We start from the raw sequence: 13,326 nt of genomic DNA, 5'->3' as shown, positions 1-13,326 counted from the left end.
TAAACAATGCGTTTAAAACAGATCATCATGAGTAAGGATAATAAAGGACAGGCAAGACAAATTTGTCTTGTTCAGTTCAAATCTATTCATTTTCTCTCCGAAGCGGAACTGAAAAGTAGTTGGAAACATGTCAGTTATTTAACAACATACCCGTTGCTACAATTATAACATCACAGCCTGATAATTTTAAGATAAGTAAAGGTACAAATGTTTAACGATTATTTAACGTTAGTGCATCAACATACCGCTTGTGCATTACAAAAACTGGCCAACTTTTTTGGGGCGAGGACCTTCTCTGAACCGGACTCAGCAAGTTGGTGACTGCTATTGCTACCCCAAGCAAACACGTCAGAGTGAGTGTTGTCGACACTAAAACAATTGTGTTTGTATTACAATCCCTATTTAAATGAACGCAAAACCATCTAGGGCCGAACGCTGGAGATGTTTGAAACCTGGACACAATATACTTTAAAGACATTGTTATGAACAACCAGATTATGACATGATAATTCCACCTTTCAACGCCATCATCAGTACAAGTCTTCGCATATTCGTTAGCGAGGCTGACCAATTGTGCTAACAGCATCGTTGCGGCTGAGTTAATTGAAACATTGTTCTTATTTTCAAGGTTAAACGGTAGTGGAATGGAACTTTCAGCATTCTGGTAAATAGATAAAGTAACAGAGTCAAAAGGATCTGCAAAGTTACATACTCGAGTAAAGGACCGGTGCAACGTCATATTTACCATAGACTTTGACGTTTCACTCAGAACTTTTTGAAGAAGTTGTTGCGATATAAGTCGACCCTCTGCGCCGTCATCTGCAGCTGAACACAGGTAAAAAGAATGTAGAAGTATAATGCAAGCATTAAACGAAGTTTTTCTAAAATTACTCAAATATTTTCCAACATTTTGTGTTTTTCTTTGAATAAGAGCACAGGATGCATAATTTACAATAAAGCTTCATAATTCAAGTTATATAAAACATTTATAAACCAACAGGTAACTTCTTACAAGACGAAGAAGACGACAGAGCCATTGCAATCCAATCCAGTAAGTGTCCTAGTGAGCCACGATGGACTGCTAGGAGAAGTAGGAGCTCACACGAAATTTGTCGAGCTGTAGCATTGGCACCCGACTGAGGGGCAATTATGCTGCGGAGAAAATCATTGACCTAAAAAGAATTAAGATCAAGAATGACACAAAGCTCGTTAAAGTGACTGAAGTGTATTTGCAGAGTGCAGCTGCACGATTTGCATTATACCTACAGCCAATGCACACTAAAACTATTCGAGATAAAACTTCCAGGAAACGATAGTTTAGAAAGCACATTGAACATATATCACATTAATATAAAGCTGACATGTCTGAAGACCTCAGCTACAAATTAACTAAGAGCTTGCTCAAAACCTGCTGCAAACAGTCTAAACCCATGGCTGGTATTTTACTGTCATCAGCCAGTGACAATGGTGGCAAGTGGTTCACAACGTCAAATGCAGTCTGTAGCACATCAGTACAGATGGAATATGCCAATGACGGTTGCGTCCAACTGTGGCGTATGAGAGTAAATAGAAGTCGCAAACCCGTACGCACGCCTGTGTTGAGATGGAAAACACAGAATTATTTACTAAATGGTAACAGTTGTTGGTTCATTTAAAAAGAGTCTTGAAATTGATAACAGAGGCAATGGCAAGCGTTCGAGTAACAAGCACTCAAAGTAAGCACACAAATTAATAAGATCTTGTTAAATGGTAAATAATCAAATCTTTCGACAATTTTAATTCATGCTCCATCTACCAGTGGCAGTAGATTTTATTCATCTTGAGTTGTTCTCGAATGTCCTGAAAACGCTTTGATAGTAATTAAAGTTCTTACCCATTTCTATCAGTGCTTCAGAGCCGGTGATTTTATTTGGCTCACTTCTAATACAGTGAATTACTTGATCTTCGACTTGGCCCTTAACCACGGTTTCACCAGTTCCAGGCAACTGAAATTACACAAACATTTTAACTTGCTTAAATTCAATCCTCACTTAACAGTACACAAATAAAAACATACAACTCATGTACAATGATAAATTACAGTTATTTATAGAAAGAAGGCTGTTAAAAATAAGATGGTTTATGATGCTTCCACAACAACTCGATAACTATATATACCCATATTTAAATAAATCTTATAATTTCGAAGAGCTACCATTGGTACGGTGTGCAAACTATTTATGCTTTACCTGATTTGTCTTAATTTCACTGATATTATGAAATTTTGTAGCACATGCATAAAACATTCTTTGCAGCACTACGAGTTGCTTCCTGAGATGATGACCGTATAAGGATTCCTCACATACAACTTGTCCCAGTGCAAGCTAAAGCAAAGATAAGTTTGTTTCGGAAAAGTTATACAAGGTAGTGCAAATGGGATCAAAATTAAAACATGTCCAGGAAATTCAATAGATCAGCTAAAACTGATGCCGTGAAACTTGTATGATTTTAGTATAACCGGCAACATTCTACATCTCTCGCTAAAACATTTAGAAAAACATTGAAACTTAGCAAAACACACACACACACATATATATATACAGTCAAACGTTGTTAATCCGGACCCTGAAGAACCGTAATCCACGTTATCTGACACAAAACTGTCGGGAACGGATTTCTTCCTATGCATTTTACCCCTTTAATCGAGAAACCCCGCTGTCTGACTCCGACACAAAAGTTTTGAAACAAATGTGCTAAATAAATAGAAATAAAATCCGATAAACTGGATCATTACGAGTGAAGTGGAAATGCTTCACGATTGTCCTAGATACAATAGTTAGTTGACGAAAACAATAGCCGATTATCTACGCGTAATAATGTTGCAGTTTCACTCTTTAAACCTCTCCAACAATCTTTATTGCTTTAAGATCTGTTCTCGTCATCTTGTGAGGTTGATGTACTTTGATAAATAAAGATCGATTAAGGTCGCAGAGATAACCTAATGATTAGAGCATTCGTCTTTAATACGGTAGTTCTGGGGTTTGACACTGGGTTGGATCATACAAAAAATATTGCTTTGTTTTAGTTGCTTTCCAGTCAGTAGCTCGGTACTTTGAATAGGAGTAAGATGCATCTGCTTTTTCAACACGGTGCTGCATTTGCAAATTGATTGATTGTTTGCTTTCCGATAATCCGGATACCCCGCTAAACCGACATTTTATGACGAAACAAAGTGGTCCGGATTAATGAGGTCTGACTGTATATACAAAGTTATATCTTTCTGAATTCTCTTCACACAAAATAGGCCTACATAAAACTTCCACTTACTTGGTTTGCAAGCAAGGCATTTATGTAGTGTCTTTGCTCATTCAAACTTGAGAATTCTCGTTCAAAATAAGACAAGTGTGGTTCACGGTCGAGTAAAACAGAATTCACAGCAAACGAAACTTCTTTATTTTGTGTTAAGGTGTCATAATGTTTTTTAACTTCTGTCCGATCATGAATTTTCGATGCAATCCCTTCTTTTAACCAGACATGGTTGAGATAATCAAGCCACTGCAGCTTGGGTGTCAGTTTATCCATTTTTTGGCGTTAGTTATGAGAGGTTTCTTGCAAGTCACATAGTTTTAAAAGGCAAAGGGGTTCTTAGGACAGTGAACACATACACATTAACAAATAACTGAAAACATTACAAAGAAACCAAGTGAGTGTATAATCTAAAAATATTGTTCATATACAATTTAGAAGTTTTAAACTCCAATTCAATCTAGTTTTAAAAGTGAGCATTCATCAGCCAAAGTGAATATATTTCTCATACATGTTGGTGCAGATAGCAGTTAGAAAAATGCATCAGCTGACAGTTGTGAAGTTATATCAGCTGAAAACTCAACGTTAACGCCAAAAACACTGCACACATACTTTAATAATTTACAGTTATTGCATTCAACGTATTTCTGCTTTTCACACAACGAAGTTACCTGCCAATTTACAGCAGATTAGAGTCTTAAAATATGAAAAAAAGATATTAACAAAAACAATCAACACATAGTTGCAAGCATTAGTCTACATATATATAGTAGGCAGCAAAGTACCAGTAATTAGGGCTAAGTTCGCCTTAACCCTTCATTAAAACTAGTATAAATCATGCAAATATGCATAACACCTGTATCCACGATTGAATAAATGTATGCAAAAAATATTACGCATATATATTTATAACGGCGTGCATTAATGCACTTTAACTACACAACTGAAAACATGCTTGATGTTACCCTTGTTCAATGCTGCAACTAAAAACTAGGCAGTATAATTCTGGCATTACAGCCTAAAATTGTAAATATGTTTCCACTTTGCAGTATAGGTCTATTATAAAATCCTCTTTACATAAGTATGATACTGTACCTCTGGTGAAAGTGTAATTGTTAAACAAGCAAAATTTGAGAAGTTTTCTACCGAATCAGGTCAACTAAACATGCTGTTGTGGCTTACACTGGCACTTCACCATTTAGTCATTTCCAGGCTGTGTGCTAGACTGCTAGTTTGTCATAATGGCCTAGCACTGAAGCAATAAACTGCCTTAACCTACAACTGTCTCACTGTCAGACTACTACTGTGTATGTTATGCCCAGAACTTGCATATTCTGGCTTACAGTAAACTACTTTTAAAACATAAGCATTTGTTTACAAAGCCAACGCAATTATAGGTTACGATCTGAACTAGGGTTGGACTAGGTATCCGGATATTGGTTAACCAAAGCATTTTTTGCTCTCTGAAATGCATGACGTTATTAGAGCGTGTGTACATTTTTATGCCTTTTTAGCAAATTTTGAACTCTTCTGTTTTCAGATGTGGGCCGTCTAGCAAAACAGAAATGCTGTTTGACTCGATCGAAATGCCTAAGTATAACTTTAAGTTATCCTCTAGGCATTAACACTAGTAGTAGGCTATACATTGCAAGGTGAGGATTTGGACGGTTTTCTTAAGAAAGCTGTTTGAGATGGATTGCTTGCTTCTGAGTTTACAAAATTTAAAAATAAATTCTAAAAAAAACAAAAATACTAAATAAACATTAAGAATTTGTGAAAATTTGGAGGTAGTGTGATTTCAGAAAAAAATTTTACCACACTTAAACGTTTTTACAATGGATACATACTGTTTTAACGGAATTTAGGATAAAAAGGTGGCTGTCACTATTTCATTGGAAAAAATCGTACGTTCAAAGCTATTTTTCAGTTTCTTGTTAACCAGACTTAAATGTTATTACATAGCAACTTCAACCAAACCTAAATCTACCTTCTAATCTAAATCTAACTACCATAAAACCTTAAACAGCTAAAATCAACTTTTTGCTTACCTATTCTCCTAGCCTAACCGCCTATCTTTAACAACAGGCTGCGTGATCTATACATAGGGTGAAATAGTCACTTTGTAAAAAAGTTGCTTTATGCGTACCGTTTATTGTCCGGTTAGCCAGTTAGTTAAAGTATAAATATCCCTTTTCCGGATAGTAAATATCATTGATACCCAAACTACTTCAAACCTGAACCTTCGTTGTTCGAAACCCGGCAAGTGAACAAGTTCCACAACGACTCTTGTGTTATTGTTTTGAGCCAGCTGATTACTTTATTATGTCACAAACGACTTTTACGCTCTGATAGTTTCGAAACATTTAAGCGTGACGGTAAGGTTACAGAACGGATTCGATAATATTACGGACTTTTATCCAAATCCGATAATGTTTAACGTTTTTTTGAAAGTTTTAATAAAACACACAGCTTCACATAATGTTATTTGCAGTACTTCTTGTACAGCACAAGATCTCTAACTAAAATTCTATATCAAATTAAACGTTCGAAGTAATTACATATATTTTAGTACCAGTAGACGAAAAAAAGCTGCTAAAAGGTTATGGTTGTTATTTCAAGGAAAAATGACCATACACAGTTCGATATTGCAGTCAATTTATTGCTGCATTAGTCTGAGAGAAAATTTTTGACATTAGTATACCTTGCTGTTTTATTTATTTTTAAGAATGTTTGTTTTGTGCACGTATGAAATACGCTTTAATGATCTTCATCCACTCACAATTTGATAATTTTTTTATGGACTAGCTTGTGCTGTGGTAATTGTGTGATAGCATAATAGAATACTAAGAACAATATTCTAGTATTCTATGGTGATACGTTAACAACCGTGGGAAATGTCAAACCCTTTTGTTTAAACCGCATTACCTATTTGGAATCATAGCGCAGTGCATTGCTATAAGTAACGCTTTCTTTGTTGCTGGTGCTGTAATGTTTCATTGTACGCCAGGCCTATAAATTTGTCCACAGTTTAAAACAAGATTATTATCAGAGATAACGCTATTGTCAAGAATGCAGACACTGACACATATTATGGAAGGTACTTGGCAAGGAGTAGACGAGTCTAAGTCATTGACATCATCAAGCCAGTCCAATATGTGAGCCATGTATTTAAAATATCATTCAATAAAAACATAAATGAAACACTGTACAATAACACTGTGACGCAAGTTGATAGGAAATTGCACACAAGAAACGAAAGTGCAGAATGTACAGATAATGACAGAATATTGAAGTGATTCACTCGCTGCTTTGAGGTGTGAGTTGGCCACAATTCTGTTGAGTGTAACGAGCATCTGACGATCACAATCGCTACAATCAAATGAAGACCACAAAAATATCTCAAGCCTCGAGTGCCGAACGTCTTAACTCCTCCTTGTACTGTGTGCTGAGTCCAGTTATCCAGAACTTCATCAAACGAAAGTCTTCTTCTGAGCAATTGAGGACGGTCTGAAGTAATTTGCTAGTGTCCTCTTTATCACGATTGTCGATCTTTGTGAACTTGTACAAGATCTTCGCCTTGCTGAAAAGTATGAAAGTTTTTTAGTAGAAGTTAAACCCAACCACTAATAGTGTTGAGGAATAATTGATAAATAAAATCACCCTTGTTATGGCTGACAATTCGGTTCAGGTGATATAGAAAGTTTTGTATTGAAAATTTTTTTTTTACAAAATTCTTGATACCAGCCATTAATAACAACAGATGAGCATCATGTTAGACGTTATTTGTCCACATTGTGGGGCATGCCATCACAACATGCTGACTTGTCTTTAAACTGCACATAACAGGTAGATAGCTTTCTAATATTTTCTACAAAAACGATTTATTTACCACCGAAGTAACCAGACGCTCAAAAGTCATCGTAAATTTACTCATGTTACCAATCTAGCAAAAGCACTCACTTCATCCATTCTTGTTTAAGACAAATCAAGCATTGTTTGACCACTTCGTTGGAGAGGTTGTCGTTTGCGAGGGCGACTTCTAGCTTGTGAAGCATTGCAGGAACTTTCTCGGGAATAAGACAGCCACTGGTCATCCGAAACTCAATTCCACTCAGTGGGGACTGTGGCATGTCGAACAAGGCTGGGTAATACTGGTTGAGTTTTTGAGTTGTGCTAACTTTTGGTACGACGTCCACTAATATGAAAAATTCCTGCTTCTGAACATGCTGCGGTATTGCCACTTTGTCATTTAACCCCAGGATGTTTGCCTTGTACGAGTTGACATAGACATCAGAATTTATTTGCATTTTTACACATCCTATGGGCAGGATGTCCTTTAAAATGTGGAGAGCAGATGACACCAATGCCTGGTCCTGACCTCTCCAGATCACTTGATTCCCCAACAGAAGATGCCAAGCGATTGCCTTGAACAGAGGCGGCTGCAAAACTTCTCTCATCTGCCTCAGGGAAGTAAAAATTGCTCTCGTGGGCGATGTTGGTTCATCTGGGGACTTAAGCGCCACCAAAGACAGTGAGTTCAGTTCTGCACTTGCCGCCGCAACATTTGGGTCATCCATAGACATCACAGAGTACGACCTTTTGGCACGAGCGAGAATTTCTGCACGCATGAGGTTTTCGTCAGTTATCTTACCGTGAGTGACTTGCTCTTTCAAACGCTTCCTGCAAGCTCGCATGATCCAGGTGAACGCTGTGTGAATGTAGGTGTAGAGGTCTTGGTTGCCTGGACAACAGATTAGAAATCAACTGGTTGTAATATTTGAAACCTCAACATTAAAACAAATAAATTAATAATTTACGAGTATCTTTGTAAGTTACAAGCCTGTTCATGATTTACAGTGTAAGTTATGCATACCTGTCAGCTGTACCAGTGGCCTGGCGTTTGAATTATCTCCTCTCTGTTGATGAAAGTTACGTGGAGTAACAACATTTGACCATCTTGCCCTTGGACGTGAGTTACTTTGTGTATCTTCATTCGATTCAGATTTAAAAACTACGTCGGCTTCCATCTGGTTTTAAAGGACATCATTAAAATTTCTTGATGCAAGATAGAAATTCACTGCAGTTGCAAAACATAAACAAGTAAAAATAAGTATTCTTGATTTCTTGCACTTTACTTGAACATAGTAGATGACCGTTTCCTGCAATCGATATCACATGTTTCTGCTACTATGATATCAATGGCCACGCCCACACTGGTAAGATATTATGCAAACAGGACTTGAATCACACAACCTGGTAATTTACCTGCAGATATTCAATGATATGCCCAATGCAGTCAACCAAAAATGGCCACGACTGAATTAGAAATACGCGGTCAGTCATGATACAGATGATGCTGTACCACCTCTGTCCACCACGGGCATAATTATCCTTGACGTAAAACGTGAAACTGATCACATAACCGTGCTGTTCGTCCCCAAACATGATTGGCCCTTCTCTACCGGGACAAACTTCAGAGCTCAGGCTCCTCACGCAAGCGTGCCGAACGAGTCGAAACACATCGGGGTTGTTTGGATGCTGCATACTCCGATATATCACCCCTGCATCTTTGTCATGACTCACGAAGTGCTGGTGTCCTTCTGGCAGCGAACGGCATGCCTGGCACAAATCGGCTTTCTTTATCGAGCTTCTGTTGCTTGATATTGTGACATTTGAAGCGAGTGAGTCCAGTGAGCCATATGGCGTGGCGTAGCCTATGTCCATGGCACTTGAACATGGTTCAGTAAACACTTCGCTGTCTTGCTCATTGACAATGTTTTCGCTGGGGTAGTGAGCCTTCTTTACTTTCTCACATGTGAAGACAATACTGGGCCCGTGCTGTTCACAGAAATGGCATAAAGCCATAACAGCGTCCATGGTTAAATATTATTTGAGATCACAGGCTACAAATTGATCATCAAATCCAAACAACACCTGAAAATGCAAAAGTCAAATTTTAAATAAAGCCGCTATCACCAGGTCCAATTTCCAATTACCTACAACAATAGCCCAAATCACACAATGAGGTTAAATGCCACTGTAAAGAAATTGCAATTGAGTGACATTTACAGCAAATTCTGCAAAAACATTAAACTAATTGTACTACAAGGCAAGCTAACAAGCAGGTTAGTGGGATGTATGCATGATATGACGTCAACATAATATGATAGGTTTCATATCATATGATAATTTTCATATCATATCAAAATGGTGTGGAACTACTGTTTACAAGTGCTTTGATATAGAAAGTCACAAATGTCCATGTCATAAGCTGAATTTTTTAAGGTAATAACTTATGACATTAAACATTGTACATAGTTAATAATAACAGTTTTAATTTCAATGCATCCACACCTTCTAAAGAAGGTGCCACAAACATTATTCACTGAACTTCAGAATTATGTGTTACTTTCCACAAAAAATGTTTATAGTAATTGTTTGGTACAAATGTAATTTTTACAGCAACAATAAATCTTACGCAGCAAATCAGGTGACGTTTATGCTTCTTACTCCCTCACAACAACTCACCGCACTTAAACAGTTCAACAGTCTTAGTTATGCAACTTTATGTGGCTCTGAAACAAATTGCTCTCAGTAAATCTTTAAGGAACTTCATACAAAAAGTGTTCATGGTAACCGAAGCAATCCCAGGTGCAACAGATTTTTCAGTATTGAATATACCACCAAGAAAATTATTCCCATTAATATAATACATCATTTTCAATCTTCAATTTTTCGTGGGCAAATTTCTTAGCAAGGTTCATTGCTTTGTCCAGCGATTCGATATGTTGACCAGAAGCTTGGGCACTTACATCTTTACCACCTCCCTTTCCACCAATCACTCCACAAACAGATTTTATCCACTGATCTGCAGTCAGCCCCCTGTCTACGCAAGTCTTAGGCACCTGACTTAAACATACGATCTTTCTCGCATCTTCATCCACACTAAAAAGCATGACTGCAGACTCCTTTGATTTGGACTTGTATATTTTCAAGGCGTCGTTTAGAGCTTTTGCATTAGCATTTGTTTTCAATTCAGTGACTACCACAGGTTGGTTCGGGTGATTTTGAATGCTCTCTTCTGTCTTTAAAAGAGCCGCTTTGGTGGCATCGGCTTTGGCAGCACGCTCTACATTGTCAATGTTCTTCTTCAGCTTTGCAGCCAGCTCCCTCAGTTCATCCTTTTTCCATTGAGCAATCGCGCAAGCTCCCAGCTCCTCTGTAAAGTCGGCAATCATCTTGTTCACTTGCTTCAAGTTTTCCTTGTTTTTAATCGCATCCTCCGTGGAGGATTTAACTTTAGACAACTCCTCATCCAAAAGAGCAGCCTTGCGTATAGTTTTGAATGCCTCCTGTCCAGTTACAGCCACTATTCTTCTGATACCTTTCGCAATTGCCTCCTCGCTTATTATAACCATCTTCCCGGCGTGACCACTGTTCTGCAGATGAGTCCCCCCACAAAATTCAATTGAAGTTTTCAGTCCAATTTCTGAAGTGGGATCTTCCAGAAGGGTTTCAACAGGAACTCCGACCGATAAAACTCGAACTGGATCAGGGTACGTTTCGTCAAAGATGGCGCGAAGACCTTGAATTGATTTGGCTTGAGCCAGAGGTGAAACTTTGGCATACACAGTTTCCTTTTTATCAATCACTTCATTGGCTATTTCTTCCGTTCGCTTGATCTGTGCGGTTGTCATTGCTTTTTTCGCTGTAAAGTCAAACCGAAGTCGATCGGGAGCAACCAGGGATCCCCTTTGGTCAGCTTCACCCAACACACACCGCAAACCAAAATTAAGAATATGAGTCGAAGTATGGTTGCTCATAACAGTGTGACGACGCTGCTCGTCAATAAAGAGGTTTAGCTTATCTCCAACACGCAGAGTACCAACCACTGTTCCTACGTGCAGCACATAACCACCCTGCACTTGGCAATTCTTGACGGTGAATTCTGTTTGGTCATCGTCTGATTTTACCATGTAGCCAAGATCATAAATCTGGCCACCTTGCTCAGCATAAAATGAAGTTTGGTCCAAGAGTATCCCACACTCTTGACCAGAGCAAACCTCTTCAACAAATGAATTCCCGGCACGCAGGGCCATAATTATTCCAGAAGAACGCTCGAACGTGTAGTCTCCGTCAACACTTGAGGTATACTTGTACTTGGGTGTATCATCTGTTGGTGCAAACTTACGTTGTTGCAAGTCAGTAATTGCATGGACATCAAGTGTAATACGTTCGTCTTCACCATCGCCGATCGCTTGAGACCTTAGTATTGCAGCTGCCTTTGAAAGTTCAAAACTTTCCAGATCCACGTTCAGGCCTTGTTCTTCAGCCATAATTTGTGTTAAATCAAGCGGAAATCCATAAGTGTCATAAAGTAACCATGCAGTATCACCAGGGAAGACAGTTGAACCTTCTGGTAAGCTCTTGATCTTCCGCGTCATAATTCTGTGTCCTCGGTTCAACGTCTTCAAGAACTGTTCTTCCTCTTCATTTATGATGTCTATGACAACCTGAGGGTCATGAGTTATTTCCGGGAACGCCTCACCTAGTATGTCAACTACAACTGGGACTAAGGATGCAAAGAAACCTTTTTTAGCATTAAGTTTTTCTCTTGAAAAACGAGTAGCACGCCGCAGTATTCTGCGTAGGACATATCCGCGCCCAACATTATCAGGGCGTCCTCCATCTGATAGAGCAATTGTTAGAGTGCGAATGTGGTCGGCTAACACTCTGTACGCCATATCAATACCATCACTGTCCTCCCTTCCAACCTTGCCAGTATATGGGCGAGCACCAGTTCCTTTTTGAATGGCTTCAAAAATAGGAATAAACATATCCGTGTCGTAGTTGGATCGCTTTCCTTGGATCACTGAAACCAAGCGTTCTAATCCCATACCTGTATCCACGTGTTGTCTTGCCAGTGGCTTTAAAATTCCACCTTTTTCCCTGTTAAACTGCATGAAGACGAGGTTCCAAACTTCCAACACATCAGGATCATCCATGTTGACTAGATGGGCGGCATCACGACCACCAATTCGATCGAAATGGATTTCTGTGCACGGTCCACATGGACCAATATCACCCATCTCCCAAAAATTATCTTTCATGTTTCCTGTCAACACTCGCTCCGGTGGTAAAATTTCAAGCCACGCATCCCTGGTCACGAAATCAGGCTCAAGCCCATTTTCTGGATCTCCTTCGAAATAAGTCGCATACATCCGTTCTGCTGGTATTTTTAAAACATCAACAAGCAGTTCCCAAGACATTTTTATTGCTTCTCGTTTGAAATAATCACCAAAAGACCACACCCCGAGCATTTCGAAGAATGTGTGATGATAAGTATCTTTTCCAACGTCATCCAAATCATTGTGTTTTCCACCGGCACGGATGCATTTTTGGGAATTACAGGCACGCTTCACTTTTGACAAAGGGTTCGAAGGAGCAATGGTTCCGAGAAATATTGACTTGAACTGATTCATCCCGGCATTAGCAAACAAGAGTGTTGGGTCATCTAGAGGAATGGTGCTTGAAGAGTGGATGTACTTATGATTGTATCTTTCTTCAAAAAAGTTTATGAACATCTTCCGAAGATCTTTTGAGGTCAATGATGCATCCATCTTAAGTCTTTCTGAAGATTTCACAAGTCCAACCAGAAATTTTTTAAATGTTTTTAAAGCTGTAACTGTTAGATGAAACATATTTTATTATAATACCCTCAAGCAGTTATTAACAATGGAGTTATATAACAACCATTACTTTAAACCTTGATACAGCATTTATAACTATGTATGCAAATACCGGTGTTTTTAGACAAAGTACAGTGTCAAGTAGCAGTTAGCGATATGGGAAATTAGCAAATCAAACACTTAGCCAGGTAAATACTTGTTTGCAAACTTCACATGGAAACGCATTCCATTGTGCTTGTATATATCTCTGTAGCTGCAACACCTAACAAGCTCATAATTTCAGTTATACTGGTAACGTTACCAAAGAAGAGTAGAGCATGAAATGGGGGCCGTATATGTCATGCATGTATAA

At 38.5% G+C, this 13,326-nt stretch overlaps 3 protein-coding genes across 7 annotated transcripts in view; all 3 read right to left on the bottom strand.

Annotated features, from left to right (window-relative positions):
- Window positions 1–3,709, bottom strand: part of LOC143461870 (putative E3 ubiquitin-protein ligase HERC1) — a 36,834-nt gene extending 33,125 nt beyond the window's left edge. For 4 of the 5 annotated variants that reach the window (XM_076959778.1, XM_076959780.1, XM_076959781.1 and 1 more), the window contains exons 1-8: window positions 3,307–3,709; window positions 2,229–2,363; window positions 1,874–1,985; window positions 1,409–1,593; window positions 1,013–1,172; window positions 746–825; window positions 516–661; window positions 246–369 (exon numbers count right to left, since the gene is read on the bottom strand). In XM_076959778.1, coding sequence (XP_076815893.1) covers window positions 246–369; window positions 516–661; window positions 746–825; window positions 1,013–1,172; window positions 1,409–1,593; window positions 1,874–1,985; window positions 2,229–2,363; window positions 3,307–3,561 — 1,197 coding nt within the window. In that variant the 5' untranslated portion in view covers window positions 3,562–3,709. The remainder of the gene's footprint in view (window positions 1–245; window positions 370–515; window positions 662–745; window positions 826–1,012; window positions 1,173–1,408; window positions 1,594–1,873; window positions 1,986–2,228; window positions 2,364–3,306) is intronic. The other variant, XM_076959779.1, reaches the window with a different exon arrangement.
- A 2,723-nt stretch (window positions 3,710–6,432) lies between these two features.
- Window positions 6,433–9,162, bottom strand: LOC143461872 (folliculin-like). Its single transcript, XM_076959784.1, has 4 exons — window positions 8,551–9,162; window positions 8,159–8,312; window positions 7,246–8,026; window positions 6,433–6,865 (listed from the first exon to the last, which is right to left on the bottom strand). Exons 1-4 carry the CDS (start codon window positions 9,160–9,162, stop codon window positions 6,685–6,687), a joined length of 1,728 nt encoding a protein of 575 aa, XP_076815899.1. The 3' UTR covers window positions 6,433–6,684.
- Window positions 9,163–9,219: 57 nt separating this feature from the next.
- LOC143461871 (alanine--tRNA ligase, cytoplasmic-like) lies at window positions 9,220–12,999 on the bottom strand. The gene has a single exon (XM_076959783.1). The coding sequence runs from the start codon at window positions 12,984–12,986 to the stop codon at window positions 9,987–9,989; it is 3,000 nt and encodes a 999-aa protein (XP_076815898.1). The 5' UTR covers window positions 12,987–12,999; the 3' UTR covers window positions 9,220–9,986.
- Window positions 13,000–13,326: the final 327 nt, after the last annotated feature.

Source organism: Clavelina lepadiformis, chromosome 6 (genome assembly GCF_947623445.1).
Source record: "Clavelina lepadiformis chromosome 6, kaClaLepa1.1, whole genome shotgun sequence".
NCBI lineage: Eukaryota > Metazoa > Chordata > Ascidiacea > Aplousobranchia > Clavelinidae > Clavelina > Clavelina lepadiformis.
Note: the sequence above shows the minus strand (reverse complement) of the source record. Positions and strands in the feature narration are given on the sequence as shown.

Excerpts from the sequence above, each read along its gene's own strand:
- LOC143461872 (XM_076959784.1), bottom strand. The coding sequence starts at position 9,162 with ATGGACGCTGTTATGGCTTTATGCCATTTCTGTGAACAGCACGGGCCC. Across the intron at positions 8,313-8,550 it reads ATATCATTGAATATCTGCAG|ATGGAAGCCGACGTAGTTTT; the intron begins GTAAATTACCAG and ends CTTTAAAACCAG. Across the intron at positions 6,866-7,245 it reads CTTAAACAAGAATGGATGAA|CAAGGCGAAGATCTTGTACA; the intron begins GTGAGTGCTTTT and ends CATACTTTTCAG.
- LOC143461871 (XM_076959783.1), bottom strand. The coding sequence starts at position 12,986 with ATGTTTCATCTAACAGTTACAGCTTTAAAAACATTTAAAAAATTTCTG.